General features: G+C 40.4%; 1 protein-coding gene across 7 annotated transcripts in view; it reads left to right on the forward strand.

Annotated features, from left to right (window-relative positions):
- LOC309701942 (adhesion G protein-coupled receptor L3) overlaps positions 1–15,188 on the forward strand; it is a 276,705-nt gene that overhangs the window by 166,951 nt on the left and 94,566 nt on the right. For all 7 annotated transcript variants that reach the window (XM_082526287.1, XM_082526283.1, XM_082526284.1 and 4 more), the window contains one exon: positions 1,565–2,365. In XM_082526287.1, the coding sequence (XP_082382413.1) occupies positions 1,565–2,365 (801 nt within the window). The remainder of the gene's footprint in view (positions 1–1,564; positions 2,366–15,188) is intronic.

Below are 15,188 nucleotides of genomic sequence, written 5' to 3' on the forward strand. Positions count from 1 at the left end.
CTGTCAGAACAAAGCTTGCCGACTCTGACCTTGTACCCCAGCGCATCTTGTGTTTCTCAACCATAGAAACGGCCCTCTTAGCGTTTAGCTGAGCACCGCTGAGATGTGTGCCGAGGCTGTATGTCAACAGGACACATCTCGCCACATTTTCACCTGCAGGTAGACAACATGTTTAATCTTAGGAGATTACAAGGGAAAGAAGCCTCTGTGTTTTTTTTGTTTTTTTTTTCTTCCCTGTCTCTTCCTCGACGGAGCCCGCAGCTTTTACCTCTCAATGGATCCACGGCTAGAAGCTGTCAGCGCACTGTCAGGCTGCTGGCCTGCTACAGCGGAGAGAGCCTTCTCGCACACATCGTTTTTATTTCTGATATTCGTCTGGAGCAAACCTGTTGAAAGTGGGGGAAGCTCTTAATTGTGCCTTCTTTTCTGCCTGTGTTTCTCCTTCGTCTGCTGTTTTAGCTTTCGTTGTTACATGTGTTATTGTTTGTACAATTTTAATTGCAGTATTAAACTCTTACGCTGTGTTGTTGTTGTAATTCTGTATGCAGATGCAATCTACTTAGAAAGAAAAGAAAATTATAATTGTCTCAGTCCACGATAATCCATAATGAACTAAAATTAGCTTTCCACCATTGACCCTCTCCAGCTGTATTGGCTTTATCAGATCTGACTACAAACCGGTTTACATATAATTAGTTTATTGTGTGTGGGGCTGTAAATCATGTCACGGGGCTGAAAAATGTCATGTAGGTGAAATAATGGACAGGCTATCATTACACAGATGATGTCACTTTAATTTGTTTTCTTTCTCCTAAATCTCTACCTTGGCCAATAATTGAACTGCAGCTATTTATCAAAAAATTTAGGTTGGGGGGGGGGGGGGTTGTGTCTTTAATGCTGTTTACTAAGAAGTGCCGCTGGGGTGCTTTAACCAAAGAGAAGAATGAAACCTATTTTCTTCCCTGGCACAGTATCTAATTGGATGTGAAAAGAAGCCATTGTGCAAAGTTTAACTGAAACTAAAGGGAACCAAAATGGTAATTTGTGTGTGTTTCTGTGGGCGAGTTAGTGGTGTTCGGGTAAGTTCCATCAGTGACTTCTGACTCGTTTCTGCTCTGCATTAAGTCAGCAGAGATAACCCTGACTTCATTTACTCTTCTCTCCCTCCAAACTCAAAGCCAGTTTATTCAGACAGATTGTAACTACCCGCCTCTGGGGTCCGGTAACTGTAGTCGAAGTATCATATGTAACAGCTGAAGACTACAGTAAGTAATTGAAAGCAAAGCAGTGCTCACTGCACTGGAGACACTGTTGGAAATAATGAAAAGGCTCATTGTGGGTTGGGTTTTTTTGTTATTGATTGTGTTCTGTTTAATTTTAGTAATAAAATCCAAATAATTCTAACTATCAGTGTTCTTCACGCAAATCTTTTTTTATCTGCTTTTCTTCTAAAACTGCCCATCTTAACACAGATTTCAACCTGTTCAATTTTGTCTCTGATTCGTCTGTCTAATACCTGCCAATGTAACTCTGTAATTGTCTTTCCCCATTTTTGGCTCCTCAGTATTCCTGTGCCCAGGGCTTCTGCGGAGGGTGTACCAGAGCGAGCATCTCTTTGAATCGGACCACCAGTCCGGAGCTTGGTGCAAAGACCCTCTTCAAGCTTCGGATAAGATCTACTACATGCCTTGGACACCCTACCGCACGGACACCTTGACCGAATACTCATCCAAAGAAGACTTTGTCGCTGGAAGGCCGACAACGACCTACAAGCTTCCGCATCGCGTTGACGGAACGGGCTTTGTGGTCTACGACGGGGCGCTCTTCTTCAACAAGGAGCGCACACGCAACATTGTCAAGTTTGACCTGCGAACTCGCATCAAGAGCGGCGAGGCCATCATAGCCAACGCCAACTACCACGACACGTCGCCGTACCGCTGGGGAGGGAAATCAGACATTGATTTGGCTGTTGACGAAAACGGCCTGTGGGTGATTTACGCGACCGAGCAGAACAACGGGCGGATTGTGATCAGCCAACTCAATCCCTACACACTGCGCGTTGAGGGGACCTGGGACACGGCGTATGACAAGCGTTCGGCATCCAACGCCTTCATGATTTGCGGAATCCTTTATGTGGTGAAGTCGGTGTATGAGGATGATGACAATGAAGCGACGGGAAACAAGATCGATTACATCTACAACACAGAACTCAGTAAAGACGGCTTCCTGGACATCCCTTTCCCCAACTCCTATCAGTACATTGCTGCTGTGGATTATAACCCCAGGGACAATCTGCTGTATGTTTGGAACAATTACCACGTTGTCAAGTACTCTCTTGATTTTGGAGCATTGGACAACAGGCTAGGTAAGACCAGCTTCTTTATTTTTCATATACATGAAATGGCACTGAAAGACTTGAAGGTGTAAGAGAATCTGAATGCATAGGAACATCACATGAGCAGTGGATTTGATTTGCACACATAGAATTTGAAATGAGGATCTCATTAAATTTGAATTGTTACTTTTTTTTCTGCAATGAAACAATGATGCAATTTCAGATGGCAGGCACGTAGCAGAATCCTAGCCTTCTGGCTAGGTGTCATTCCCAGTGTGTTTATCAATGTTTGACCAAAATTTGACCAGTGATTCCCAGCTTATTATTTTTTTTATCCACTACCCTTTCATTTTAAAAATAAGCCGTAAAAGCATTCTGATGTCAACGACTTTCAGACGTGCCCTCCTTTTCATGTGTCTGATTCCATCTGAATGAGTCACTTTTCCATAAAAGTCATGGCGGCTTCAGGTTGAACCTACTAACGTTTTTGTATTGCATTCACCGCTGAATGAAGTCACATTAATGGAAAGGCACGTACAAGACAAGTACTGCATATGTGTCTCATTCATTTATTCAGATCACTGAAAGATATGATTTTGAGAGCGTGCTAAACAGCAGAAACATGAAAAAAAATCTAATTAATTAATCTCGCAGAAATCTAAAGGAAGTCTTTTTTCAGACCCTGAGCTGTCACAGAATCACAGTTTATGAGCTGAACTTTAATAATCATCTTATTTTGTTACTACACTTTGCCTCCCTTCCCTTCTACAATAACCACATAGACTGTGTATCACTTGCGGTCATGTAGTACATAATATTGGATGAGCGACTATATGAGGAAGCTGAATGCAACAATGACCTGTCTGGGTTCATAGTGAGCTCATTGCTATACGATCTGACATGCCTACCGGAATGTCAAACTGAATTTACATCAAGGGCCAGATGCACTCTACTTTGAACTTACTGTAAGAAAAGTAAATTTCTTTAAAATTTATTGGAATTTCCAACCCTTTAATTGTTTATCTGTTACTTAATTACTTTGGTGTAGCATGAATGACAATTCAAGCTTAAAATTGATGAAAATACAGTTAAAATGTCAAGATCTTTGAACTCCGTCCAGATTGGACTTGAGGTTGGGTTGATTCTGTCCCCCGGGCCTTATGTTTGACACCCCTACCCTGGGCGATGAGTGATTTTACTTTACTAATGACTCTTTTGATCTCACCCCAGCTATTTTTAAACTTTTTATTAGCGTGTTTGTTCTGGCTGACACTTTTTATGTGTTGCGTGAAGAACAGCTTGGCATGGCACGTCTTGTTTTTGTCGGATTTTGGTCAAACACTGATAAACATATGCATTTATACTTAAAGAGTGTGTGGGCTAGTGGCAATTGGCTGTGGGGTATGGTGCTCAGTGTATTTTGATTCGTCCCAAATTGGAAGCGAAGCACAGTTTAACACATGGCGACGTACTGCAGACAGATGACTATTAAAAACTGTGCCTAGCATAAATCTAAGCACCATTTTTAGCATTCATATGATGTGTTTTCTTTCATCACATGTAACAATAGGAGAAAAGATTTTTTAGGCACAGAAATAATAATTCTATTGTCTTAAATTCTCAGGCGCGTCGCACATTTTCCGTTTAACTCGAGAGTTTTTCCGCACATTCTTTAGCCACAGGCTTAGGGCTTTTATTCAGTCTGGCTGTTGACTTTGAAAAAGGAACAAGTGACTGCTCACATTAAACTTCCCAGAACTCTTTTGAAAAGTCTAATTTCTCCACTCCATTGTTCTTTTTATAAATTGGTGCTTGTTGGGAAGCATAAAACGGAGAAAAAGAACCTGTTTTGACACACCAAGGTAATTCTTTGCGCTATCTCATCAACAGCTCCAGTCAAAAATGTCACAAGTTATTTGACTGTGAAATCCTTACTCCTGCTTTCTCTATGGAGCTTTATTCTACCTGCCGCTTGCCAGTTTAATTTATTTTCTTTAGCTGGCTGCTACTTTTCTCAAAATTTTTTTTTTTTTTTTTTTTTTACACATCGAGTCACGCTCCAGCACACCCTGTAATGCATTCATTCTTTCAGTGGCCGTACTTACAGCGTTCACTTTTGACGATGCATGACTGTCCAAAATGTAATATGTCGTAGTTAAGGACCTTAGAGTGGTGTTATGTGCTTTTTATATTAGATGGTTCGGCGTTTATACGCAGTGGTCACACATTTCTGTCATGTAGAAACTTGCAAGTGCAAAGTCTCAGCAGCAGACTTCCAGTGAGAAGTGTTTGATTGTGTTATTGGCTGCTGTTGCAGAACAGGCTGCCCTCCAAAGAGTCTGCTGCATAAATATAGATAGTAAAATGTTGCATTAAGTGAATGGATGGAGTTGCAGAGCAAATATAAACGTCAGATAAACAGACTGATCGAGGAATGAAAGAGTGATTGAATGGGCTCCAGAGTAAGGAAGGATACAGACTTAATCTGAATAAAGCACTGGCTGTTAGCTTCCACATGGTTGTCTCTCACGAGTAGCCTAATTTTAAGATGGCAGGATAGTCACAACCACATTGTTTGAATCAGCATCGGCGTACCACTTCACTGCACACAAATTAGTCTGTACTCGCAGCTGTATTGCATTGTTTCTTCCATTAATTTGCTAGTCCGGTGAGGATGCGCAAAGAGGAAACCTGGAAACATCTGTCAGAGAAAAGCACAACGATGAACCAGCTGAGAAAGTGTGGAAAATGAGGATATGATTCCTTTTGATGCAACAATGTGAGTTGTTTTTAAGCTAAAAAGAAATGCTAAGTGTTAGTTGTAGTTCATTCTGAGTCATTGTTGTCATTCAGCGAGCCCAGAACAAATGATTCGATGAACCACAGAACACTAGAGAGTCAAAAGCCGATGTAGTCTCTTCCTTTTCCTGCAAACATGAGCTTCTGAAATTTGATCCAGTGTCATGATCACAGTGCCTGTTAGCGCTTACAGAAAGGTGTCATTCTCTGATCGCACTAACACAAGCTCATTTCCACTTGTGCTTCCACTTCCACGAGCATGCCTGACCTGCCACAGCAGTGGAGCATGGTACATGGGCAACAGAGCAGCAGATACATGGCCAGACCCACAGCTGGGGCTCCATTGCCGTATGCCCAGGGTACAGCACATGTTACGGGGGGAGTAGGTTGGGGCAGGGGGATGATGACTGGAATTGCCAAAACCACATTACAACCTTAAAAAATGTGTCCAATTTAAAAAATCTACAAATTAGGTTGGATGTGCACACTGGCTGTGAGCTTCACTTAATTGTCCACTTGCAGCCTCCTCAACAAGCCGACCAGTATTTTGATCCAGACAGGATGTTTTTAAAGACAGATGATCCATGCACAAGTGTGCTCGTCTGATAATTAATTTCATTAACTTGCAGTAGAAAGTGTAGCTTTTAGTAGGCAGATATAAAAGCTCTGTTATCACTTTTCATGATCGCATTCAATGCTGATTATGTGAGGACAGCTGAAATAAATTTGCTGTGTTAATATTTTTAAAGCATAAATGAAAGTAAAGCTTGAGGACAACACTACATGAATGGTTAGTAAGCATGCATGCAAGCATGAACTTAAAAAAAAAAACATGGTGGTAAATGGAAAATATTACAAAGGCCAAAGCAACCTCTCTAGAGCATGTTGATCTGACAGTAGCTGACTCTCAACTATCCATCAGCCAGCGCTTCAAATTCACCTTTTGTAGTGTTTTTCACCTCCTCCATCACTTTGCGATTCAGCTCAATCATCTCCTTCACTGAGGACAGACTTCACGGGATTGTTTTAGGACTACGAAGATTGCCGCCCAGCAAGTTGAGGAGCTGCATGAAATTAGTATCAACGCTGTTAGTTGAAGACCAGGCAGCCAAAAGAAAAAAAAAAAAAAGAAATCCTTGAAAAAATTGATGTTCCAATGAAACCAAATATGTCCCATCACATGGACAATTTTCTTACTGAAGGACTGCCACGGGTAACAACTGTAAACAATTACTCCTTCTCTCAACTGCTTTATGTTTACTGTCATTGGTTCTCATCCAACAAAGTGCTAATGAATAACCCTGAAACAGATCCTGAAATGGTTCATTTGGAAATATACCAGTTTTTAGGTTTGTACCTTGCTTAGAAAATACCAAATCAAACATATTTTAACTAACAGTTTCAACTAGTACGACCCATCTCAGCTGGACTTTACGCTAATCAGCAAAGGTAATTATGCTAACATGCTAAACGACATGTTAGCATATTATTCACTTAAAAAAGACCTCCTTTAGATAAACAAACACGATAACTAATTATCGTTTGTATTTTGATGCTACTGTGTTCTCACTATATACTGGAGTGTATACTGGGGTTAAATATATTTAACCTCGCTCCTGATTTTTAGCACTGCATGTAGCGCAAACAACAGTCAAGTCAAAAACGGACTTTTACTTTGCGGGTTTTCATCCAACGCAGTAGAGACAACAGAAATGACACTGTGTAGTTCTGTTCTAACTATTCATTAAGTCACTAAGGATCACTGTTTCAAAGAGAAGACTGCCATTAATTAAATAAAAGAACAATAAAGTAGATTCAGAGCATCAGAAGACACACAAAAGCTGATGTTGGAATTCGGTAATGAATTGTGCATTTGTTGGCTTTACAATTTGTTGGCTTTACATTCTTGAATGAACAGATCAACCCTAACTTGACCGCAATTCCCTGCGTCATTTAAAACATGCGACCCAAGATGCTGTAGAACAGGTTACAGAGCTGAGTCATTTTCACATATTTATTGACTCTCAAGCTACAAATTTCTGAGCAGATCTCAGTAAATGTAATAAAGTTGCTTCATTTACCGTCTGTAACTTTGCAAATTCTGGGTAAAAGAGAGGCAGCGCACTGCAAACAGTGCTCCGCAGGAAATCAGAAAATATCCATTATCAAAGCAGACTGTTTTCTTACTCTCGCAGCAACGTTAAGTGGGGGTGAAATTTAAATCTGGCATGTTATGCTATTTGTATTTTTATGTTTAGTTTGATCACCTGTCTGTGAAGAGGAATATATGAGATTATTATGCATATTAATTTAATTAAAAAAACACATTGAAATGTTCTTGTAAACTGTGGTTATGATTAAGTTTTGGAATCTTCTAGTCGTAATTAATAGTTCATAATTATTCTATAAACATTACATTGATGTAATAAATATTCTAACAGCTTTCAGAATATATAAGATCCCTCTAGTTCATGATTTACTACCGTGCCGGGAAAAAACAACAAACAATAAAAGGACCCCTTTTGACAAATGATACCCTGCCTCTGATTGTAATACTAAATTCTTAAGTCATTACAACAGTTTAAAACAATGAGACATGTATATAACCTCAAAAGCTTTAAAAATAGTGCCCCTGCTAGCAAACTAGCTAGCTAGCTAATTGAGAAGCTAGCTAGCTAGCTAAATATCCCTCTCAAAATTGTCTGTTGATTGTTGATCCCTCTCAAAATTGTCTGATCTTCCCTTATGCTGCCAAGATGGCAATCATCTTGAAATATATACAGCTGTTCACAATACTATTTTTTTTAACCTTTTTTTCTTTTTATATGTTCTTAAATACACTTATGTAAGCCTAAACATGGAAGCACGTGATTTCCTTTTGCAGTATGTGTCTTGATCTTAGCGATGAATATTTTTGCGTAGCTCGCTTCCAATGAAGTTATCTCCACAATGACGGTATCAGTTACAAAACTATAAAGCTTTTTTCCTGACAAACTTAGCTGTGGAAAGGACTTTCTCCAGGCCTCGACTTTACCAGACTAACCTCTGTGCTGTCTGCCACAGTGAGCATGAGGTGCTCGCTGCATTAACTCCACAGGACAGGAAAGGCAAGGGCAGCCACATGAGAAAATTTGCCTCAGCCTCTCTCACCTGCTGCTGCTGTCTGTAGCAGTAACATACCATCGATAAGTTAATATTCCAAGCTGCTTCCACAGCCTTTTTATGCCGGCGTAACACCAAGACTCTGAGAGATTTCTATGTTTAGCCTCACATCATCGATTAAACATTATAATTAGAGGTGGGAATCACCATACATCCCACGATACGATATTTTCACAATACTTAACGCACGATACGATATTATTGCAATTTTTTTTAATATTTTGCGATATTCAGATTCTGTACAGAAAGGTAAACTTTATCAATATTCATTTTATCTAATATCAAAGTCTCACACTCAGTCTTTCTCTCATTTAAGTCAGTTTTATTGTTGACAAACTGAACGGTTTGTATTACAGTCTAGTCCAACTTAATTGAATGCAACCATCTGGTACAATTATAGCTATTCTGAACTATGCAATTTATGAAAACTATGCAGCCCATTCAGCAACTGAAGAATTTGAAAGTAAATTAAAACAAAAAATAATTTTACATTAAATAAAAAAGTTTTAAACATAATTAAAATAAAACGTCTTAAATTAAAATAAGTAAACTGTCATGTTTATTGCTGCCAAAAATAAGTTAAACACATTTGGACAGTGAAGGAATGTCAGGATTCTTGCTCAGAAAAAGGATCAACATGCTCTGAAGTCAGAGCACAAAAACCTTTTTTGTAACAAAATATCGATTTCTGCTGTCCCTGTATCGATACATTATTAGCAAACAAAATATCACGATACTACACGGTATCGATTTTTTCCCCCACCCCTAATTATAATGGTGTGTTTGTTGTGAATGGCTTTAATTATGCCTGATTATGACACTTTACAGAAATCAGCAGTGCCTCTGTGGTCTTTGATTCATCTTGCCGTTTTAGTCAAACACCCTCTCATGTCTGCGTGTGTCGCTGCGTGAGTGACTGTTTTCATCGACTCATGATTGGTGCATTTGATGTGGCACAGTTGGTGTCATGGATACATTCATTGTCTGACAATCTTGTAATTCTGCCACATGTTGCCATCTGGCCCAGGCACAACGCCAGCCCTGCTGGCCTGGAGAGAGTCAGCAGACGTGACACCCCGACCTTCATGCCGAAACAGCCAATGTTTTGGACGTTCGGGCCATCTTGGCTCTATTTGGAAGAGCCTGACACATGCTAAATTGATTAAGACTGTCTAAGCAGTAAATGCAGGCTGGCAAAGTCGCTGCAGATAATGTGAGTGTGACTCAGTGTGCTTTTAAAGGCAACAAACTGTTGTCCTTTCTGTTCCACTGCTCATGTGCTTGGCTTAGAATAACTGTCATCACTTTTTTCTGCTTTTTTTTTGACAAGCTATTATATAGATTCACCCTGCATTTGTCATATATCATCATAGTTTTTTTTTATCCTTACAATGCTTTGAGGAATATAATGCTGAGCAATTCAAACCAAATGCTACCGTTCCATAAAAATGCAGCCTTTTGCTTGCTGAATGAAGCCCTTTTTGATGTTGGGGCTTAGGAATGTAGGCTACATGCTTATTTGCAGGCAAGGCACTTATCACATGCCTGGTGCACCTCTCGCAGAGGGCAATTTTCTTCGAGGGAAAGTGCAAGGTTTAGGATTATAGTCGAAAATGATTTTTCTAACACGTGTACGCAAATCTGTGCACCCAACCCTGATGTTGCACATACACAAACTTATGCACAAATTCTTCTAGCAAACCCTTTAATGCCGCAACACAATGGCCTTCTGTTAGTAATGCAGCTTTAGATTTTTTTTGCACTGAGAGAGCGAGCTCGTTGTCGTTGTTTAAGAGATGTTTTTGGATGTTTCACAGCAGGGCTAAAAACAAATTGTGATATATTAGCAAATATAATTGCTGTGCCCATTTTTCTGAGACTGAATTAGGGGAGACCTTTGAGCAGGTATGCCCATGTTTCAGGTAGTTTACAATGTGCCATGTGCTCATACCCTCTCTGTGATACCCTAATATATATCATATGCGTCTCTCCTCCTGACTGGTCATCCATCACTGGCCTTGGCGGCTCTGCCTTGATCCAGAAATCATACACAGATCACCTGTGTAGTGAGAGAGGTGGCAGGCAATCCCTCAATTAAGGCCAACAACCAATCCATCTCTCCTGACGTTTGCAGAAATGGGAAAAAAAAACATAAAGTCACAGTCAAAGTTCTTTGCAAGACAAATATTTGTGATTTCTCGCATTGTTTGTAGTGTATGCATTTGGGTGTTTTAGTTCCGGGATCTTTTCCACCACATCTCGTCTTTTATAACTCCTCATGTGTGATTTTATGTGAGTATGTGTGTGGAAGCTGGTTTCTCTAGAGCCCCCCAAAATTGCCACAGTAAATTTAACAGGCTTGGTAAGCTCGGTGGCCCACAAGCTCAAAGTGATTTATTTTGGCCAATCAACCGAGTAAATCTGATTGGAGGCTTCTAAAGCATCTTTAACTCTCTTTATCACCAGTGTCAGATTGGCCGTATCCATTTGGCCCTTTCTGCTGTTGGTTGACGGTATTTTGAGAAGCTTTGCTCTTTTTCTTTTTCTTTGGCAAACGGTGGGACCTTGGAGGAGCGTGCTTTTCCTTTAGTGATTTCGCAATTCCCTCTGCGCGTGTCCTCGCACCTTACTTTTTCCTCTTTCTGCCTTCCCTGATATGTTTGACGATGTTTGGCTGTGTCACTAGCCACTAGAGACTCAAGGTTTGGCTCTAAGGATAAAAACTCATTCCAGCATTCTTCCTTGTAGCTTGATGCTAAATATTGGGTTTCTGTACACTGTGAGTTTGAATGCAACCCTATCACAGCTTTGTCTTTCATACTGTAGACATGTAGACTTGGAACAGATTTGCATACTTCTTATTACCACGCTTCACTGGTAGGGCGAATTGAGCGCCTTTTCGAGATGTGAAAATATAAATGTAGAGATTAAATTCAGAAGATCCTGTTTTGCAAATGCACAAAAGCTACGTTCACATTAGGCTAAAACACTGCTTGTTTACTGCACAGCTGTGGCTAATTCATCCTTCAGTACTTCAGGATAGCGCATTTGCAGGCAGACTTAGCTCATATCTCTTCTGTCATTTACCTCAAACACAGTGAGTGTCTCTCCGGGCCCGTGTCCATGTGTGCATACATATCAGCCCGGTGCATACGCTTCTCCCAGCACTGTGTGACCTCCATCGATGCCCTCTCAAGTCCTGGGAAGAGAGCTCGGGAATGAGAAATTAATTGCCAAACAATGCATGGCTCCCATCCATTATGGTTCTCATCATGTCAGATGATATCGAAGCATTACCGGATGTCTGGCTGCATAATTTACTGCACCTCCTCCCCACCAACACCCACAGCAGCAGCAGCAGCAGCCCCGCACCCACAGCCCCAGTTACACTCCCTGATGGATTTGTAGGCTTGTCTCAAAAGGTTCCATTTAATGGCAGGACGACTTTCATCATAATTATCATCATTTTATTTTCAACCCATTCCCCTCAACTCATGAGGACGTGTAGCATTTCAGTGGGATTGTATGACATAAACATTAGGGAAATGAGTGAATAAAGCCGTGAAAGTAATGGCTACTGATGTTGTGTTATGAAAGAGATGCTACTGCTTTTATTATTTTTCTCTGCATAGATGAAAAAAAAAATGTCCCAAGATAAAATTTTACATTATGATTCTGATTTATGATCGCTTAGCTGTTGTCTGAATGAGTGAACAAGCCAGTTCTCTTTGCCATATCAGGTTAGAGCCACATTGGGATGTAATCTCTTCATTTTACATTAAACATTTTGTCTTACATTTAGAAACATCAATTAAATGTGCTTAAAGTGAAGCTAAAGAGTCATAAAGTTTATTTCTTTTGAGCCTGCTAGCATGACATGCAGCATTGATGTATGTTGACTTTTATGACTATCAATTTAGTTCAATATCCATTTCTACAGAGAAGCTGCAGAAAGCTGATTCAAACTTGTTGGACTTGTCTGAAATTAGAAGTTTGGTTTTTTTTGTCTAGAGTTGATGAAAATATTGACACCTTGCTCTGTACGATGAAGCTTGCTAGCTTTGCGTAAGCCCTGCTAACGGGGGGAAGCAACAGGTGTGACTCTCTCCTTGAAGGAAAATTAAATTTAAGCACTTTTTAAAGCTTCCTAGACAAAAAAAAATCATATCATATTAAATCTTCTGCAAGTAATCAAGGGGCTAACTAGCAAGCTCTGCAGTTTAAGCGAGCTACATAGCAAATTTTTAACCTATCTTGCTCAAAGACGAATGCACTTATGCCACAGTGAGGTATCCATGGTCCTCTGTCTGACCACCCACAAGTCTGTGGTCACAGTTAGTCAGACTTTAATTATAGTTAATCACCAAATGGGTTTTCACCCAAATTATGCTCAAGCTCACATTTGTTATTCTCAGTAGATTTCAGTTCTCATTACTTTGTGCAATAAAACTAACCAACGACAAGAAAACTCGCTTTTTTCCACAAATTACAATTAGCTACTATTAGCTACTCTGTTAAGCTAATGAACTGTTAAGAGCCACCATGTTCTGGTTTGTCTTGATGCATGCTGCCCAAACAAGACTGCAGTCTTATGCATTGCTTCAAACAGGAGAAACAAATAATCAGACTTTTAAATTGCAAGTATATCACACGGGAATGTTAACATTTTTTTCTTGTTTTGTTCAACAGATTAATTGGAACTGATTAAAAATGTCGTGTACACTACCTCATTTCCTTGAAGAATCCAAAAGCTTTGCCTTCAACATGGTACCCAACAATGTCCAACTTGGGTGGACATCACAGCCACACTGTAATTTGCTCAAAAAGATCTTCTCACTTTTACTTTATACCTCCTATTTCTACAAAACAGTGCTGATGTCATAAAAAAAAAGTAAGACGCAGACGAATTTACAACGTGAAAGCAGCGCTCTCAGATCAAACATCCAAATGACAGAAGTATCATTATGGCCTGCTAACAACCTTGATCGTGGATTCTGGCTTCACGTACGATTCAGTCTAAAAATATAGCAGCTCACAGAAATCTCATTTCACACGCTTTAAACAAACTTGAAGAAAGTTAATGGGTGACATCACACATAGACTGTCCAAAATTTACTACAGCCCGGCTGAAGATGTAACGCATAAGGGTTCAAATGCTAAAATTAGGAGGTAATTGGGGTCAGCGCGAGGCTGGAAGTGTCACTCTACTGGCTGATGCTCGTTTCATTTTTACCCCCAAAAGCCCTTTCCAGCTCTTTTGATCTCGAGTCTGCAGAAGTTTCTCCGAGACGCAAGTCTGCTCACGGTGCGGAAAGGCACGTCACATGAACCGGATCCATTTCATAATAGCATAGCAGGTTTTTTTCCTGGAGCAAAGTAGAGCGGGCTTATCTAATTGTGGGAGCCACGAGCCCTGGGATACAGAAAGAGAGGCTAATTAGTTAGAAATGAATGCTTTGAAATGAAGCACAAAGCTCTATGTGTGGTGGAAACAGGCTTCACACGTTCGGCGTGGGGCGGGGGGCAACAGAAGCGAGGTGTAAATGATGAGTGCAGCTTGCGTTTCAGTGAGAGTAGAAGTCAGAGTGCCCACAGAAGTTCGCTACTATCCTATGAATGAAAAGGTGGCTGGTGGTGCACGAACATTCGGGACGTTCAGGAGCCCTCAAGCTTAGAAAGCAGGAGCAGCTCGTAGCTCTTATTCTTTTTAATCAACTTTGCAATGCCTTTGAGAGCGCATCGAAGCTTAAATATACAGAAGAGGAATCACTTTGAGGTTTGATGTCATTTTATTGAAGTCGAAGAGGATGCTGAAGTGCCTGCTTTGTTTCATGAATCGAGAGGTTGCTGGCATTGGAACATACTTATGGCCTTATTCCCGAGGAATCTTTGCGGTATTCCGCATCATTATAATGTGGAATCTTTTCATACAAAGATCGCTGTATAAAATATCTGGGTAATAAAAGAGTTACTCCAGTTTATTAAGAGACTCAAACCAAAATGTGACAAGCCCTTCATATCGTCCCGTAAGGTCACAGAGTAGTTCCTCGGGGCATACCAAAGACCTGCTCGCATCGTTTTCCCCCCCTCTCGCTCTCTCGTTGTCACTTTGAATCGAATGGGGAAGCTGGCGAAAGCAAAACAAAATGTCCTTGTGTTGTCTCCAAGGCGATAGTGCCTGCAGACTGTGGCTGCTGTCTGCTGCTGCTGGCTTTTCTCTTTTTTTCTCCTGTGCTCATCGCATGGAAAAGATATTTAAGTTTGCTCAAGGACACTTTCTTCTCTTTCATATGTGTGTGTGTGTGTGTGTGTGTGTGTGTGTGTGTGTGTGTGTGTGTGTGTGTGTGTGTGTGTGTGTGTGTGTGTGCAGGCATATTTAACATGCAGTATGTAGACAGGACATTCTGAAAAATAATTTGACGGTGGACTCAACGGGATCAAATGGAAGAATGGAATTACATTCCAGACGAGGTTCCCAGTGACTTTAAATTAACCTCATGCCGTGATGGTTATATCCTCCAGTCATATTTCTCTGTCGTATCACCGGCAGCATTCAGGGAGGTGGCACGATGAGTTTTATCATCACTATTCTAAAAGAAATAGTAAACTAAAGAGATCTTATGGCCTCTGACTTCGAGAAGCAGTTGGCGTTTTTCAGTTTTTTGGCAGTGTTTGTTGACAAAATATTCAGAAGGCTATTGCACACGACATAAAATTTGTCATTTCTCCATTTTCATTTGTGTACGCGGGTTTAGCGTCTAAGCAGAGTCGTGCAGCACAACATCCTTTATGCTTAAAGCGTGAATTTCACCCCATCGGCTACTTACTCGGAAAGATTTTCACAGATTCAACTTACGGCAGACAAATAGCTACAATCTCATTTTCAAAACAA

Source organism: Aulonocara stuartgranti (assembly GCF_965226115.1).
Source record: "Aulonocara stuartgranti genome assembly, chromosome: 3".
Taxonomy (NCBI): domain Eukaryota; kingdom Metazoa; phylum Chordata; class Actinopteri; order Cichliformes; family Cichlidae; genus Aulonocara; species Aulonocara stuartgranti.